Source organism: Phyllostomus discolor, chromosome X (assembly GCF_004126475.2).
Source record: "Phyllostomus discolor isolate MPI-MPIP mPhyDis1 chromosome X, mPhyDis1.pri.v3, whole genome shotgun sequence".
Lineage (NCBI taxonomy): Eukaryota > Metazoa > Chordata > Mammalia > Chiroptera > Phyllostomidae > Phyllostomus > Phyllostomus discolor.
This window is the reverse complement of record NC_050198.1, coordinates 54,151,867-54,171,143: the sequence shown is the minus strand read 5'-3', so window position 1 is coordinate 54,171,143 and position 19,277 is coordinate 54,151,867. Positions and strand designations below refer to the sequence as shown.

Below are 19,277 nucleotides of genomic sequence, written 5' to 3'. Positions count from 1 at the left end.
TTGCTTGGAATATTTGTTTCCAGCCCTTCACTTTCAGTCTGTGTAGGTCTTTTGTTCTCAGGTGGGTCTCTTGTAGTCAGCATGTGTGTGCATCATGCTTTCTTATCTATTTAGCTATTCCATGTCTTTTGATTGTGGCATTTAATCCATATATGTTTAAGGTTATTATTGATAGGTACTTATTCATTGCCATTTTTTTCGTACCTGTGTTCCTCTCTCTCTCTCACTCTTTTTCTTCCTGTTCTTAAAGCAGTCCCTTTAGCATCTCTTGCAGAGCTGGTTTAGAGGAGGTATATTATTTTAGACTTTGTTTGTCTGGGAAGCTCATCATTTCACCTTCCTTTTTTTTTGAGGGCCTTGATGGATAATTTAGTTTTGGTTGCAGGCCTCTGGTTCTCATTACTTGGAGTATTTCTTGATATTCCCTTCTGGCTGGAGCATTTGCATTAAGAAGTCAGCTGCTAGTCTTATCATGGCTCCCTTTTATGTTGCTTCCAGTTTTTCCCTTGCTGCCTTTAAGATTTTCTCTTTGTGTTGGAATTTTACCATTTTAATTATGATGTGTCTTGAAGTGGGCTTGTTTGGGTTCTTCCTGATTGGGACTCTCTGTGATGCCTGGATTTGTGTGACTTTTTCTTTCATCAAATTAGGGAAGTTTTCCATCATTACTTTTTCAAACAGGTTTTCTATCCCTTGTTCTTCCTCTTCTCCTTCTGTTATCCCTGTTATATGGTTATTATATTTCATGTTGCCCTACATTCTCTTAACCCCTCTTCATTCTTTCTGAGCCTCCTTTCCTTTTCTTGCTTTTTCTGGGTGTTTTTTTCTACTTTGTCCTTCAGCTCGCTCATCCAATCCTCTGCTTCATCTAACCTGGTTTTGATTTCTTCTACTGTGTTCTTCAGTTCAGAAATTGTGTTCTTCATTTCCTCTTGGCCCTTGTTGAGAGTTTCCATTTCCTTTTTCATGTTGATATAGTTTTCAGTGAGCTCATTGTAGTTTCCCTGTAGTTTCTGGTAGCTCATTGTGAGCTCATTGAGCTTCCTGATAATCATTGCTTTGAACTCAATATCTGATAGTTGAATTGCCTCTTTTTCATTTAGCATTCTTTCTGAGGCTACCTCCTTTCCTTTCATTTAGGGATTGTTTCTTTGTCTTCCCATTGTTTGTGAGACTCTTCTTGTTAGCCTCAGCTTCTTAAATTGATCTGTTCTGACTCCCTGGGTTTGTGGTGTGAACTTCTGTGGTAGAAGACCTGTGAGGTTCAGTGGTGCAGTCTCCTTGATCTCCCAAGCTCACTGGTCTTAGGCTGTCATTTAAGTTGGCTCTGTGTTTGTCTTTGGGTTTTGATTGTTGTTGGGTCTTTCTTTGGTGGGTCCTTCCCACCAGCTGGTTAATTGACAGTCACTCTGTTCACCACCTCTTGTATTTTGTTGTGCTGGTGAGGGCAAGTTGTGTTGAAGCTGGTTCTTCCATGTGTACAAGGTTTTGAGGATTCTCTCTTGCTCTTGTTCAGTTGTTTGCACTTGGTAGTGTTTCCACTATTTAGATGTATTTCCAGATATGACCTGGACTGATGTTTGTGTGGTTTCCACTCCCTCTTTCACCTTCTTCTGTTGTTATCTGTTGGTGGTTCAATTGTTGTTTGGTTTCCTCTTCCAGAAGGTATACTTGTGTTCACATCTCCAACTTACTCTTTTTTGTGATCAGCTGGAGGTCAAAGGCAAAATGGTTTAAGACAGCAGGAGTGTATTCTATGGTATATAAAGTACCAAGCCATAGAGAAGAGATAGGAGATCCTTTGGCTATGTATAGTGTTAACTGATATTTTACACAACTAGCCACTTTTCATAAAGTTTGAAAGAATGATAAGACTTTTATTAGCGGAGGAAGGATCGTGAGTTGGATCTAGAAAGCAGTGAGCTTGTGGGGTGTTAGATTATGAGGTAAAGTGAGAGTAAAGGATACATGGACAATAATGGGGGCGTGGAAACCAGAGGGAGGTGGGGAGGGCTGGGGTGTGTGGGCTGGGCTGGGGAGAAAAGGCAAAAACTGTACTTGAATAACCATTAAAAGAAAAAAAAAAAGAAAATTGGTGTAGTGTGCTAGAGAATAGAGTTAACCACAACAGTAATAAAGTTCAGGAAACAGTGAAGTGGGCTAAGGTTCGAGAGGGGTGCTGGGTAGTATTTACAAGTGGGCGGAACAGCAATTGTTTACAATGGTAATGGAGCAACAATCATATGACAGAATCTATGTGATGTGAATAATAAAATAGGAAGTACAGGACCTAGAGTAGTGTACTATTGGAGCACAAGTGAAGTGAAAGACAAAAAATTAGAAATACACTATGAAACAGAGGACAAGGGAAACCACCCAATCAATGCAATTGAACAAACCAAGCAAAGAAGACTAAACAGAAAGAAGAAAAGTTTAAAAAATACTAATAAAAGAAAATATGTAAGAATAATGAAAAAATAATAATACAAATATGCAATGACTTGCAAGTTCTGTGTAGTAGCAAAGTGAAATTTGTCTCACTGTCTCAGTTGTTGGGATTACCCCTCTTTGGGTCCAACTCTGGTCTTTTCACAGTTCCATGTTTTATTGTCTTACTTGTGGGAATTTTTTAAAAGAGGAAGGAAGGAAGAAGGAATAAAAAAAGAAAGAAGGGAAGGAAGAAGGAATTTTTTTTTAAATCTTCCTGCTGGCTTTAAAATGACTAAGCCAGTTCTGTTGGCCTTCCTGGATGCAGGAGGCTGAGAGGGGATTGGTTTGCTTTTTTCCCTTCCTTAGCATCATTCTTCACAGTTTCCCTGCCTCCAACCCAGTTCTTCAGTTTGCTGCAGGGCCCCCAGTGCCCTTCTGCACCCAGCATAGGCCTTCAATCCACCAGTTGCACTGTCCTGGAGGTGCACCATTTAGGTGCAACTCACACACCACTTTCTTGCTCTTTGCTGCCCTGGATGCTAGGGACTCTCAGAGTTTCTTTAGGATAGTTCAGCCCCCCAATTGAGTTAAGTCTTTCTGGGGATTGCTGACTACTGAGCCCTGCAGCTCTCCTCTGTGGGAGCATCTCTGCCTTCCTCTTAGAGAGTCAATTGGCCCTGCAGTGCGGGGGCTCTGCTGTGGCTGCTGCTGTGGATGTAAGCTCAAGCCTGAGGCACTGGGGTTGGGTGTGAGGTGCCTCTGGGTGGGGGAGGTCTGGTGTGCACCATGCTTGAGCTGCTTGAGGGCATGGGCACTTGGCCTCCACTGCTGGGATGGATTGGCAGCCACTGGGACTCAGGTTCATGTGTGCACCATGCCCCAGGGCTTCAGGTATGAGTGCATGGCCTCTACTGCTACAGCAGGAGTGCAGCTGCTGTAGCTGTCAGGGTAGGGGCACAGGAGGCTTGCGTGGCTACTACAGGAGAATTCGCTAAACAGCCACTGAGTGCCTCTTTTTCCTATTTCTCTTTTTGAAAAATCCCTCCTATTTAAGCTTGGTGCTCCAAACAAGCACCTGGCCACATGCACAGCCCAACTTTCCAACCAGACTTCAGACTATCCGGGTCAGGGTCCCTCGTGGCCCAAGTCTTCCCAGCTGGTGTCCACAGTCTCAGTGGGTGCACACCTCCCCTGTGTGTTTGCCACTGCATCCTTATTCCCCCTCTGTGACTTCAAGCATCCAGGTTCATCCAGGTGCTGCTCAAACCTTGTTTGGAAGGGAAGGGAGCCATTGAGCTGGCTGTCTCCTAAGAATCTTCCTCAGATCCCGCGGGTACCAGGCCTGGGACCATAGCTGCCCTGGTCCCCATGCTGGTGCCAGGGACCTTATTGTCCTGAAGCACTCTCCTTACTGTCTGATTTTTCAATGTCCTCTACAATTTTTGGCCTCCAGTCTTCATATATGCTGGGTTATGGTTGGCTGTTCACTGTTCCTCAAAAGATTGTCTAGGTGTTTCACCCATGCGCAGGGGGAAGCGGACACCCAAACGTGTTGACATTTTAAATTGGTCTCTATTTCTCTCAATTCTCAAGAAAGTCACTAATATGAATTTCAATATAACATTTATTCATGAAACCATTTTGGTTTTGTATGCACATAGTTGTAAAATTGCTTTCATCAATCAAAACTACACCACATTTCATAAAACTCTAAACAAATTAATAACTGTGATGTAGAAGAAGTACACATGGTAAAACAGATACCAGCACTATGTTAAAATATTTTAATGTTTATGAGACTATACTAACAGCTAAGTGTACACTCAGGGGAGCAAAACATCAAAAAAGAAAATGAAAGAAAAAAAACTATGACACAAAGATCACATCTAGAATGCTACTCAGTCTTTATTCAAGTAGTGACAAATCCCTTAAAAATGTTCTTTCTGTTATTAGAGAATTAATTGTCTTTTGCTACTTAAATTAACCTGTAATTCTGATATGAGAAAACTGATGTGTGTTGACATTAACCTTTGCACTTATATTTGGCACTGGTGCTATCCTCTGTCCCTACCCACCCTTGCATGTTTTAAGCATCCCACTGGTATCCTCTCATGAGGAGTCTCCACATTCATCTATTTTGTTTAAATCATTTAAAATGTGTGTCTGACTAGAAAGCAATGAGAAAAAACAGGAAATATTATTTTGAAGAGCTATTCAGTCTTCACATTTATGAAACTAAATAAATTTTTTAAAGTCTTATTAATATTATACTTGCTTCCTTTTCTGTGTCTTCTAATCTTAGGGCCCTCTTGGTCCACCAGGATGTCCAGGACCAAAGGTATTCTCTTTTTCTTTACATTTTTTGTGTGTGAATTCTTATTTTATTGTCAATGAGATATTAAACCAAAATGTCTCTCTTTCAGGGGAATATGGGCTTAAATTTTCAAGGACCCAAGGGTGAAAAGGTGAGTAAAGAGAAAAGGGGATCATTCAGCCTTAAGTTTTCTCCTTCCATAGTCATTTGAACTTGTCATTTTGCTTCTTGCCTCTGACTTTGTTTGCATGTTATATTATTGTCTGTATAAATTATGAAATATCACTTTCCTCTTTTTTGCTTTTTTGTTTTATACTGCAAATAGGGTGAGCAAGGTCTTCGGGGCCCTCCTGGACCACCTGGCCAGATCAGTGAGCAGAAAAGACCAGTTGATACAGAGTTTCAGAAAGAAGATCAGGTGAGTATACAGAGAGGAATACAATGAACAATTTATTATGAAAGTGGCATTTATTCCATTAAAATGCATTATAAGGGAAATATGGTTGTGTGAAGGTATTTTCAAAATAATAAGAATTTGAGATAATTACATTTTAAAGAGCTCTATTGATATATAATGCACATGCCATAAAATTCACCCATTTAAAATATATAGTTACATTTATTAGTATATTTACAGAGTAATGAAACCATCACTACACTCTAATTTTATCACATTCTCATTACCCCTTGACCATTAGGAAGTCCTATACCTATTAGTTGTGACTCTCCATTTTCCCCCAAACTTTCCAGCCATAGGAAACCACTAGTTTACATTTTTCCATGTAGATTTCCCTATTCTTGAAATTTCATATAAATGGAATGATATAATATGTGGTCTCTGTGCCTGGCTTCTTTTACTTAATATAATGTTTTCAAGTTTATCTATGTCATAGCATGTATCAGTATTTCATTCCTTCTTATGGCTGAACAATATTCTTTTGTATACATATTCCACATTCTGTTTATCCATTCATCAATAGATGGACATTTGGATTTTTTCCATTTTTGTCTATCATGAGTAATGCATTCATGTACAAATTAGGTCATGGAAAGGTGGATTGTAATGGTCTTAGATGACTATGTTCTCTACATTTCATTAATATTCAAGGAAAAAGATGGTGTTACTCTATAAACCTTTGTTATGTTTAGAAATAATTACCTTAAATAGTGCTTCTTTTGTAGTAGATAAGGGTGTCAAAAATGTCTTGTATAGTATAGTGGCCCACCCTTGAATGGAGTATGTGCATTTATTCAGTGCATACTTTATTATTATTATTATACTTTATGTATTATGTATTAAAGTAATACATACTTTATGTATTGTTTAGTACATATTTTAGTACAATGGATTTGGGTTACTTAAAGGCTAATAAGGAAGTTAAGAATAAAGGACAAATTATACTGAAACTCTACCATCAATATGGATTGGATCATTTAATTCTCTGCCAAAATGGATACATTGTATATAGCCCTCACATCTCCTGGTTTTAGAGACACTTGCTTTTCACAAAACATTTTATAAGAAGATAAAATTATTAATATTTTTATTGTAAATCTTGTTTGTTACTTACCTCAAAACTTGGCTTGAATATACACTAAAAATCAATTGACATTAGTACCAGTTTGAAAGAATATATGCATCCCTGTGTTCATAACTGTTATTTACAATAGCCAAAATCTGGAAACAGTCTAAGTGCCCATCAATATATGAGTGGATAAGCCCTGGCTGGCATAGCTCAGTGGATTGAGCATGGGCTGGGAACCAAAGTGTCCCAGGTTCGATTCCCAGCCAGGGTACATTCCTGGGTTGCAGGCCATAACCCCCAGCAACCGCACATTTATGTTTCTCTCTCTCTCTCTCTCTCTCTCTCTCTCTCTCTCTCTCTCTCTCTCTCTCTTTCTCTCTCTCTCTCCCCCCTTCTCTCTCTAAAATAAATAAATAAAATCTTTAAAAAATATATGAGTGGATAAAAGAGTGGTGGTATATTTACACAATGGAATACTAATCAGCCATAAAAAAAAAGGGAACTCTTATCTTTGCAACAACATTGATGGACCTGGAGATTATTATGCTAAGTGAAATAAGCCAATTAGAGAAAGTCAAATGCCATATGATCTCACTTATATGTGGAATCTAATGAACAAAATAGAAGCAAATGCATAGATACATGGAACCAGACAGCTGTCAGAGGGGAGGCAACACAGGTGGGGCCTGGATGAAAGAAAGGGGAGGAATTAGCCAGAGAACGTATATGCATAACCCATAGACACAGACAATAGTATGGTGATCGCCAGAAGGAAGGGAGGGATGGGGGCATAGGAGCAGGAATGGGAGCATCTGTAATAGTGTCAACAGCCCTGGCTTGTGTGGCTCAGTGGTTGAGTGTCATCCTGTGAATCAAAGGGTGGCAGGTTCTATTCCCAGTCTAGGACACATGCCTGGGTTGCAGGCCAGGTTCCCAGTAAGGGGGTGCATAAGAGGCAACCACACATTGATGTTTCTCTCCCTCTTTTTCTCCCTCCCTTCCCCTCTCTAAAAAAATAAATAAATAAAATCTTTTAAAAATTGTGTTAACAATAAAAATAAAGTTAAAAAAGAAATAATAAATAAAATAAGTTAGCAAAAATGGTTCTAGGTCCCTTTGCCTGGCAGATTTCAACTTTGAATTAGAAACCTCCTCTTATCTTTGGCAATACTACATACATCATAGTTCAGTGTGATAAAAACATTTCTAGCTAACTGTACTATTAACAGTATTTTTAAAAAGATTTTATTTATTTATTTTTAGACAGAGGGGAGGGGAAGGAGAAAGAGAAGGAGAGAAATAATGTGTGGTTACCTCTTGCACACCACCTACCAGGGACCTGGTCCGCAACCCAGTCATGTGCCCTGACTGGGAATCAAACTGCCACCCTTTGGTTCACAGGCTCATGCTCAGTCCACTGAGCCACACCAGCCAGGGCCTATTAACAGTATTAATAGTGCTTTCCTTTCCCCCACTACTGCATAGGGACTTCCTGGTGACCGAGGGCCTCCTGGACCTCCAGGGATGTGTGGTGCTCCAGTAAGTAACCCAAAATTCTTCAGCATCATTTAATGTAAATTAGTATTGTTATATAGTATTCCATGAAGCAATGTAAAACTATTTTTGTGTTTACAGGGTCCTTCAGGTGGTCTGAAAGGGGAGAAGGGTGAGCAAGGAGAGCCTGGCAAAAGGGTAAGTATTATAATTACTAATACACTTAGCAAAAATTTTTAAATATGTGTGTGTATAATTTTATTCTTTCCTCTTACATCCTACTTTCATTGTTTCAAAATGTCAGAATTGAATAAAATATTATTTTATTTATTATGATATTGGAGACTAAAATTTCACTTAATTTAGTCCAAGGCAGGAATAAAGATTGTTAGGTTCTTGAACCTCATACTTCCTAAATAACAAATTTTTATTCTTTAATTTCTTTGAACTCTATAGGGTAAACCAGGCAAAGATGGAGAGAATGGCCAACCAGGAATTCCAGTGAGTAAAGTCCATTCCCCTCAAAAGAAAAAAAAAAAAGACAAGGTCAGAAAGCAGGATCACAAAGAAGCTTATATTTGGAAATAATTTAAATGAATGGAAATTACTTTCTCTTTTGAATATGAATTTGATATTCCTCTGTTTTTAACTTATATTTTTTAAAACCAAAATCTGCTTTTTATTTTATTTTTAATTAAGTTTATTAAGTTTATTGCAGTAACATTGGTTAATAACATTTTATAGGTTTCAAGTGTATAGTTCTATAATACATCATCTGTATCTTTCACTGTGTATTTATGACCCAAAGTCAAATTTCCTTTCCTCACTATATGTTTGACCCACTTTATCTTTTATTACTCTCTACAACTTTCCCTCTGGTAACTACCACACTGTTGTCTGTGTGCATGAGTTTTTGTTTGTCTTGTTTATCCATTTATTGCTTTTAGTTTTATATCCCACATATGGGTGAAATCATATGAATCTTCACTTTTTCTGACTGACTTATTTCACTTAGCACAATATTCTCTAGATCCATCCATGCTCTTGCAAATGACAGTGTTTCATCTTTTTTTATGGCTGTGTAGGATTCCATTGTATTTATATATGTATATATACATATATATTTGAGTCAGATTTATTGAGATATAATGTGTGTACAGTAAAATGAACCATTATTAGAGTACAGTTCTGTTTTGACAAATGCATACAGTTGTATAACCAACTCCATAGTCATAAACAATTTCACCTCCCTCAAAAGTTTCCTCACACTCTTTTTTTTATAGTCATCCCCTTCCCACCACTCCATCCAAAGCCTCCAGCAAAAATCGATCTGTTCTTTATCCTTATAATATTGCCTATTCCAAAGTGTCATGTAAATGGAATCATATTGTATATAGCAGTTTTTAAATTTTATTTTTCAATTTCAGTTTACATTCAATAGTAATTTGTATTAGTTTCAGGTGCACAGCATTGTGGTTAGGCAATTATACTTTACAATGTACTCCCCCCAATACTTCAGTCACCCATCTGGCACCATACATAGTTATTAGAATATTTTGACTATATTCCCTATGCTCCTAGTACTCTACATCCCCATGACTATTTCGTAACTACCAATCTGTACTTCTCAATCCCTTTGTGTTTTTCACCCAGTCCCTCAATCCTCCTCCCTTCTGACAACCATCAGTCTGTTTCTATTTTGTTTGTTCATTTATTTTGCTCTTTAGATTTTACATATTGACCTAAAAGGTATTATGCTAAGTGAAATAATTCAGACAGAAAATGACAAATACCATATGATTTCACTTATATGTTTTATAGCCTTTTGAAACAGCATTCATTCACATAGCATAATATATCATACTGCATGTCAATAGTTCAATAATTTTTGTTGCTGAGTAGTATTAGTTTGTATGGGTATACCAGGGTATGTTTATCCATTTACCTATTGAAAGATATTTTGGTCATCTTTGGTTTTGGCCGTTATGAATAAAATTGCTAAAAACATTCACATATAAATTTTTGTGTTAGCATAAGTTTTTTCAGGAAAAGTTTTGACAGATAATTCTAATTACTGCAAAAAGAAGAAAATGTAACACATGTGAGTCCAGCAACCATATTTCAAGCACCCTTACTATTAAGAGCATCCAAAGTAGATATTAAAAGAAGTTTTCAATGACAGGAAATTTGATGACATTTGGAGAGAATTCCAAAGGAAAGAGGGTATTCTTATCTAGACTAGAAATTGGAAGCAGTAAAATCATGTAAATTTATTTACATGTGATTTTGCTAAACAGGCAGTCCTCAATTTATAAACTCCAGATTCACAAATGACTTAAACATATAAAATGACATAAGAGGAGGTAAATGCAGCACCTCAGTTTCTGGCTTCTTTGTTTCATGATTAGGTAGCCGTGATATTCAACAATTTGCCTTATTGTTTTGTACAGATATTCCCTAGGGAAAAGGCTGTTCTCTGTACTGAGAGAACTCAAGTTAGGTCAAACAAAGTTAGTTTTGCTAGTTGGGTCTTTTAGGGAACCACCAGCCAAGTGAATTAATGACACTTCTCTGGGCAAGGAGCTTTGAAGAAGCTCTAACTCAGTATTTTTTTCCCTTCCAGTTGCTGCCAGGCCACCGTTTTTAACCTTAATTAAGTGCTATTTGTTTTCAAGGCTACTCTGGAGCTGAGGACTGGTGATGGGAATAGAGGAAGTTAAAATGCTACTCATTTTCAATAAATGCTTCCTTTCAATAAATTAACCAAGCTTTTGGTTAATTTCTGGTGTTCTAAAAAAGTTGACTCTAGCCATTTTTATGGAGAAGAGGTTTTTAAGGTGGCCCTTACCCCACCATTTTTGCTGATGTTACTCTGTCCTCTGTTTTAAAGGGTTTGCCTGGTGATCCTGGTTACCCTGGTGGACCAGGAAGGGTTGGAGAAAAGGTAAGAATTTTAAAATTTGAAGTAACTAGTTTTATTCCCATTAACATAATTCTTTTCTCTCCCAATGTTGACTTATAAACAAAAAAGTTCTCCGAAAAAGTTCTCAATAACTACCTTTTATATTCAAAACATACCTTCTTTATCCATCTTTTGATTTTTCCCCCTTCTAAGATTTCATCCATTGTTCCAAATCACAGTCCATGTAGTGAAAGTAGATAAAGAATTATTGAACTTCAGCTATTTCCATTGTGAAAAGTTGATGTCTTTGCTTTGAACATATATCGGCAAAACTTTGTTCTCCAGAAAGCAAATTCAGCACCATTTCAGTGAGGTCCTCCTACTGAAAAGACCTGTAAGCCATGAATTTAGAATGTCTCCACTAGACATTTCCATGCTCTATACAATCATTGCCTAGAAGTCTGTGGCTAATTTTTTTTTTTTAATTTGGCTATGCAGCCTGACTGAAGTAATTTGTTTAGTTGCCTATTTAAAAAGTGACTTCAAAATAATGTATGAAGCACTCAATTCCCTATAGGGGAATTCTCTATAGCAGATCACAAAATAACCGGTTTTTCAGTCTCTATGGTCTCTAATTGCTTTGTATGAAAACTAAAACTGAAAAGCTTTGTTTTGTAGGCAAGGTGTTACAAAATTAAATGTATTCCAAGGGCACATATTTTAGTGGTAGTTTATCTCTAAATTAGATCTAAATTCTATCTTGGCATAAGAGGCACAACTAGAATACTCAGAGAATAATATTGTTTTTCAAGTATTAAGTAAAGTTATAGTGCAGAGTAACTTCTTAAACTAAAAGGAGCTTATAGATAGTTGAAAAGTTTTTATGAATAAGTCTAGAATGAGAACAGAGGTGTGAGAGAGACATCTATCCTTAGGTTTTGGCAGTGGAGTAATGGTTGAATACTGTGTTCTTCATGCTGTTGTAGCTACTGGTTAAGGGTAATATTTTTGTATGAATTTGTCTTTCTTTAGCTTCTAAGAACAAACTCACAGGAGCAATTATGATTGATTAGCTATTCCTGATGATACTTAAGTCCATTAGCTATAACATATCTGTCAATGATGGAAATTGTGCCCTTGACAAATTTTATGGCTAAATGTAAAAAATGTAATGGTTTTAACTAATTTGAGTGGTTCCAATTTCTTTATTCAGTATCATCTTTATAAAATGTTTATATTTTCATAGAAATATGAATCTTAAAATCAAAGGGTGTTAGAGCTGGAAATATCTTAGAATCTTGACTTATAGATAACACAGACAAATTAATTTATTTGGTCAAGATCATATAGGTAGTAAATCTGAAAGAACATCACAGATCTTCTTAGGCTTAGCTCACTATTGTTTTGTTTACTTCGTGTTATATATTTTGATATATTTTATTATGGATTTCTGGGTCTTTATGGAAATTAGTTATCTGTTATGTTTTTGAAGAAATGGATGTTTTCATATGATTTTTACTAACCTATTTTAAAATTGTGTTGAATAGGGCCAAAAAGGTGACATTGGCCCACCTGGCCCACCTGGACTTGTAAGTTATTTTTTAGTCTTCATTTATCAAGTTTATTAATGCATTTTCATTTTTGCACCTTAATTATATACTGTGTTCCCTTTCCTAGTAGAACACAAAATTCCAAGTAATTTTCAACTTCTACTGTCTTAAAAATCTTTACATCTGAACATTTCAGTGTTGACCTCAGAGTCTTTGTATTTTTCTGTCTTTGTATTACATCTCCATGCTAAAGCTCCAAAATTATGACATTGGTTTTTTTTTGCATCATGATTGCCAAATCATTTATCAGGTAACCAGAAGGTGGTGCAAGTATTGCTTACAAAATTTCAATTAAGAAATTGTTGGGGAACTAAGAATTGGTTCTTTCCCCTGCAGAACTCAGGGGAAAGGATTGAGTCGTAATAGGTTTTCTCAGTTTGTAATTGTCTGAGTCACACCTCTCTTTTTCACTGAGTGTGTACTTCTCAAGGCTTTTAATAACAACTGTAGGAAACTGCTCTGTGAAAGAATAACTGGGGAGGGGTGTGCAGATTTTCTGTCATATTTGCATTTCCATGAAATTTAAATCAAATGTATTTCCAATCTTATTTAGAATAAAATATTATTGCTGCAATTTAACAGATTGTTTTTCCTTTGGCTGAAATAAAGCTGCAAGGTGCAAGTGCTATGAAACCTGTATGTTCTAATATCAATTTCATTCTTTTTGCCCAGATATTGATACTTAGTAGCTTACTAAATTTAATGAGGATATACTTTTAGTTTTGTTAAATATTTTTATTCATTTTTATTTTAAAATCAGTTTTAGTTCTCTAAGGAAGAATTTCTTTATCAAATGAGATGAAAAATTTTGGTGAATATCAGAAGAAATTGAAAATTTGAAAATGCAGTTCCCTCCAGCATCTCACTTTCATCTTTGAATTGCTATTCCAATTCTAAGTCCCACAACTTTTAGTGTTCTTCTTTTGTCTGAATATTTCTTATGTCAAATAAAATACCACACTTTGTCAGTAGGTGTTGATTTGTACCTTGGACTGACACTTTCTTAAATCTAAGGCTTATTTACCTTTATAGCTCTTTGAGTTTAATTTCTTTATATTTTGATTATTAACATGAAATCCTTCATGTGCTGAGGTTCTAAGAAGACAGAGAAAAGGAATAATCAGTTAGTTGATTTTAATCAATAGAGACTTCCTGGAAGAGATAAATTTTTTTATGAGGAAGGAAGAAAAAATATGGGTTGCTAAAGGGAAAGATTGAAGGAAGGCATTACTGATGTTTAAAATGGCATATTCAAAAACAAAGACAAGAATGTTCAAGATGCACGAAATGACCTCACTCTACTAAAAATTCATCACTAGGAACAGCAGAAGATGAAAAAGTGAGAAAGGCATTGGAAGTGAAAAGTGACTTGACACAATGCAAGATTAAAAATAACATCAGATACAGTAAAAAGTAGTGAACAATTTTGAATCCTTAAACACAAAAAATTGGTTTTTGAAGAAGCTTATCCTAGCAGTAGATTTGGATTCAAGAGTCAAAGTTCAGAGGTTCTTCTCTTAGTCCAAGTGTGAGGTACAGATAGTAGCTTTAGCAACAGGAAGGAGGAAGACAAATTAGGGAGACATTTGAGGTGAAGAATGATCTGCTTAGGTGATTAAATGAATTGAATGTGAATTATAAGATAAGAGACATCTAAAATAATTATAGCTCTCTAATCCTGGAGTTCAGGAGAATGGTAATATTATTATGAGTTTGGGGAAATTTCTAACCAGTTGAAGAAGTGATAGAGGTGTGAATCATAATCTATGTATTAGTCAAAGATTTTGCATCGGAGCACTTTGTGAAAATGATGGCATTGTGATCATATGTAGCTGTTATATTATCTTCAGGAGAACAAGCTTCTTCCTCTTTGAGTTCTTTAATTTTTTTCTTTTATAATAAAGGTAATGCGTAGACCTGGGACTGGTGTGACTGTAGGAGAAAAAGGAAACATGGGGTTGCTTGGCTTGCCTGGAGAAAAAGGAAAGCGAGGAATTCCTGGAATACAGGGTCCACCTGGCCTTCCTGGACCTCCAGGTAAAAGCAGTTGTACTAATGTGCTTGTGTTCAGAACTTTTTGACTAATCACATATAAAATATTATCATACTAGTTCCAGGGTGAACATGGCAATAAAAGATATGAGTACTTTCTAATTGAAAAAAATTTCTCCACTCTTAGATTTTCTCAACAAATTTTTCACCTATTGATTTTACTTCATTTTTTTTAAATTGTGTTTTTCCACTGCCATTTAACTCCCTAAAATCCCCATGCCTTCTGCAATCACCACACTGTTGTTCATGTCCATGAGCCCTTTTCCCTTTTTTCTCAATCCCTGCACCATACACTTCCCCCCTTAGCTCTCAGCCTGTCCTCTATCTATGAGTCTGTCTCTACTTTGCTTGTTAGTTCAGTTTCTTCATTAGACTCCACATATAAGTGAAATCGTATGGTATTTGTCTTTCTCTAACTGGCTTATTTCACTTAGCATAATGTTTCTCAGGTCCATCCATGCTCTTGCAAAGGGTAAAATTTTCTTCTTATTTTCAACCAAGGGGTATTCCATTGCATAAATGTCCCTTAGTTGTTTCATCCACTCATCTACTGATCGACAATTAAGCTATTTCCATATCTTGGTGATTGTAAATAACACTGCAACAAAAAAAGAGGTGCTTATGTTCTTTCAAATTAGTGGTTTGGGTTTCTTCAGATATATTCTCATAAGTGGGATCACTGGATCAAAAGGCAGACTCATTTTTAATTTTTTGAGGTATCTCTATACTGCTTTCCACAGTGGCTTTGTATGTCTGCATAACATAAGTGTTCTAGCTAACACTTACAAAAGGGTTTGTTTTTCTCCACATTCTCACCAGCACTTGTTGTTTGTTGATTTATTGATGATAGCCATTGTGATTATGTGAGATGATGTCTCATTGTGGTTTTAGTTTGCATTTCTATGATGATTAATGACATTGAGCATATTTTCATATGTCTATTAGCTATCTGTATATCCTTTTTGGAGAAGAGTCTATTCAGGTCCTTTGCCCATTTTTAATTGGATTGTTTATTTTTATGGTGTTGAGTTTTATAAGTTCTTTATAAATTTTGGATATTAACCCCTTATCAGATATATCAGTAAATATATCTCCCATTCTGTGGGTTGTCTTTTTATTTTGTTGATGATTTCCATTGCTGTGCAAACACCTTTTAGTTTGATGTTATCCCATTTGTTTATTTTTTCTTTTATTTTCCATTCTTGGGGAGATATATATGATAAAATATTAGTATAAGCTATGTCCAAGATTTTGCTACTTATGTTTTCTTCTACTATGTTTATGGTTTCAGGTCTAACATTTAAGTCTTTGATTGATTTTGAATTTATTCTTGTGTGTGGTATAAAAAGGTAGTCTAGTTTCATTTTTCTGCATGCATCTGTCCAGTTTTCCCAGCACCTCTCATTGAACAAACCATCTTTAGCCCATTGTATGTGTTTGCTTCCTCTATCGAATATTCATTGACTATAAAGGTGTTTTATTTCTGGGCTTTCAATTCCATTCCATTGATGTATGTGTCTGTTTTTAGGCCAGTACCATGCTATTTTCATTACTATGGCTTTATAGTATAGTCTGATATTAAGTAGCATGATTTCTCCAACTTTGTTCTTCTTTCTCAGGATTGCTGTTGTTATGTGGGGCCTTTTGTGGTTCCATATAAATATTTGAAATATTTGTTCTAGTTCTATGAGGTATGTGCTTGGAATCTTGGTAAGAATTGCATTGAGTCTGTAGATTACTTTGGGTAATATGGACATTTTAATGATGTTAATTCGTCCTATCCATGATCACGGTTATGTGCTTCCACTTATTTCTATCTTCTTCAATATCTTTCTTCAGCATCTTACAATTTTCTGAGTACAGGTTTTTTTACTTCCTTGGTTAAATTTATTCCTAGGTATTTCCCTCCAAAAATGTTTGGCTAATGAAAAATTAACATGATGAGGTGAGAGAAACTCAGTGATCTATCCTGAAAGAAAGATAATAAATGTGAGTCTCCTTTTGGTTTAACTAATTATCTAATTTCAAGATAATGAACTAAGCACATACTATGTCTGGAAAATTGAGATAAGGAATTCTCTCAGGATGCAGTAAAAACATTAAAGACTTAGATAGCATGGAAGAGAAGTTGAGAGACATAAAGGATAAACCTAGAAGTTTAAAACTCCATCATTAAGGAGTTCATGGACCAGAAAATGAGACAACAGGCAATATTTGAAAAATTAATAACTGAGAACTTTTATGTATTAAAAAAAGACATGAGTCCCTGTGAAAAGGCTTATGAAATATTAAGCAAGAGGAAATAATAAAAATATATATAATTGGACACATTGTAGGGATATTTTAGAATTTAAGGATATAAACTCTTAAAATCTGTCTGAGAGAAAAGGCATATCACCCATGAAGCAGTGAGTGCCAGAGGAAGATAATATACCACATTTTCAAAGTGATAAGGAAAAATAACTTTGGATTTAGGATTGTATTTTACATCAAGATGTCATCCTCTTATAAATATTGGATACTTAGAAAGTTCATTACCTCCAGAACTTCTGTAGCATAGTTACTAGAGGTTTTATTCCAGGAAAAAGGACATGAATTCAGGATAAAATTGGGGTTGTGGGCATAAGATGCAAGAATCAATGGTTAGGAAAAATATTATTAATGTATATTAAGTCTAAAGTATTGATCATAAAAGCAGATATTTTTTAAATTTTATTGAATTTAATAAGGTTCTATATGTTTCAGATGCACAATTCTAAAATGCAGCATCTGTATATTGTATTGTATGTTCACCAACCCAAGTCAAGTCTTCTGTCAACCATTTATCCCTCCTTTTCCTTCTTGTGCCTCCCTCCACTCCACCTTTCCCTCTGGTAATCACCATACTGATGTCTGTCTCTATGACTTTTTTTATTTGTTTAATTTCTTCATCCTTTTCACTCAGCCCCCACCCCTACCCCTATTATTAACTCTATTGGTTTTTAGAAAAACATAGGTTTATTGCATATGTTTATTTTAAATTTTAGTAGTAACTGCTAGAGAACAAAAGAAATAAAATGCATGATTTACACACTAGTTAATGGAAAAGATATGACCAAAATTTTTGATCTATGTAATACAAGTTAGGATTGGGTCAAAACAAGCATAGATAAATCTGAGTAAATAGAAAATAAAATATAGGATGACAAGAAGTTAAAAATCAATCAGTAATTCTAATACATGTGAATGGACCAAACACTGAATAAAAGAGAAAAACTAAAAAAAAAAAAATTGGACTAAAAAATATCTATACTGTGTATAATAGACATATCCGAAGTAAAAGGACATAGAAAATTTGTAAATAAGGCAATGGAAAGATGTTAAGCAACTGCTATCAAAAGAAAGCTTGTTAATTAATTGGTATGAAATATACTATGAAGAATAGTATGAAATAGAATTTAATGTAAAAATGTATTAAAGAGACAAAGAGATATGTAAAAACTCCAAGTTATACCACAATGATATAAAAGTCATGAAACTTTATGCATCTAACAATATAGCTTTGAATATATAAAGTGAAAACTGATAAACTACAAGAGATAAATTAGCAAATACCTACCATATCAGGTAGGTGAAATATAAGTAAGGATATAATGACCTGAGCAAAACTATCAAGCTGTACATTTGGGGGAGAAAGAAAAACTCTGAAACAGAGAATGTACATTCTTTTCAAACATACATGAAACATTTATAGTAATTGACTCTATTAGAGCAGGAAAAAAATTGAAAATTATACACAGATCATGTTCTGTGACCACAGTGAAATAAAGTTAGGAATTAACAAGAGAAGAATGAAATGTCATTAATTTTATATATTAAAATGCACATTTGTAAATAACTCTAGAGGTAAAAAGGAAACAGAAATGGAAATAACAAACTACTGAATGTTAAACTACCACAAATCAAACTTCATTAAATATAAGCAAAGTAGTACTCTTTTTTATTTAATCTTTATTGTATTTTTTCCATTACCATGTAATACCCTTATACACCCCTCAAAGTAGTACACTTAATTTATCACAAAGTTAGGGATACTAAAAATAAATGAGCTAAGTTAAAAAATAAGAAACAAAACAACTACAAACAAACGGGGAGAAACTTGATAAAGGTAAGAAAAAAAATATGAGAAATATAAAGGCAAGAGGTGCACAAATAAAATCAAAGTAGTACACTTAATTTATCACAAAATTAGGGATACTAAAAATAAATGAGCTTAGTTAAAAAATAAGAAACAAAACAACTACAAACAAAAGAGGAGAAACTTGATAAAGGTAAGAAAAAAATATGAGAAATATAAAGGCAAGGGGTGCACAAATAAAATCAGTAAAGAAAAATGATTATTGCCAAAAACAATTAAAATTTTTAAATTACAAGAGAACTGTGAAACTGTATGTATATATTTGAAATTCTAGTTGAAATATATATTCCTTTTGAAACAGAAAACATAAATTATCAAAATTATCTTAAGAATAAGAAATCTAAGTATAGATTAATTATCATGGAAGATTTTGAAATGTTAAAGATCTCTGTTGAAAAGCATTGGTTTAACAAATTTAGAGGACACATGGACAAAAACTAGGGGGAGGGTGGTAATGGGAGGGAGGTGGGGAGGGTTGGGTGGGTGGGCTGGAATTGGAGTAAAAGGGAGAAAACTGTACTTGAACAATGATTAAAATTTAAAAAAATGTTAAAAAAAGAAAAGCATTGGTTTCATATTTTTTATATTTTATTGATTGTGCTATTACAGTTATCCTGATCTTTGCCCCTTTTCCTCCTCCACCCAGCACTCCCTACTCCCTCAAGTAATACCTCCACCATCGTTCATATCCATGGGTCACTTATATAAGTTCTTTGGCTACTCCGTGTCCTATACTGTACTTTACATCCCCATGGCTTTTCTGTAACTACCT

At 35.1% G+C, this 19,277-nt stretch overlaps 1 protein-coding gene across 1 annotated transcript in view; it reads left to right on the top strand.

The window, feature by feature from the left end:
- COL4A5 (collagen type IV alpha 5 chain) overlaps positions 1-19,277 on the top strand; it is a 295,836-nt gene that overhangs the window by 171,595 nt on the left and 104,964 nt on the right. Inside the window, exons 11-19 of the mRNA XM_036016745.1 lie at positions 4,733-4,768; positions 4,854-4,895; positions 5,070-5,162; positions 7,756-7,809; positions 7,906-7,962; positions 8,221-8,265; positions 10,655-10,708; positions 12,214-12,255; positions 14,181-14,313. Of these exons, the coding sequence (XP_035872638.1) occupies positions 4,733-4,768; positions 4,854-4,895; positions 5,070-5,162; positions 7,756-7,809; positions 7,906-7,962; positions 8,221-8,265; positions 10,655-10,708; positions 12,214-12,255; positions 14,181-14,313 (556 nt within the window). The remainder of the gene's footprint in view (positions 1-4,732; positions 4,769-4,853; positions 4,896-5,069; positions 5,163-7,755; positions 7,810-7,905; positions 7,963-8,220; positions 8,266-10,654; positions 10,709-12,213; positions 12,256-14,180; positions 14,314-19,277) is intronic.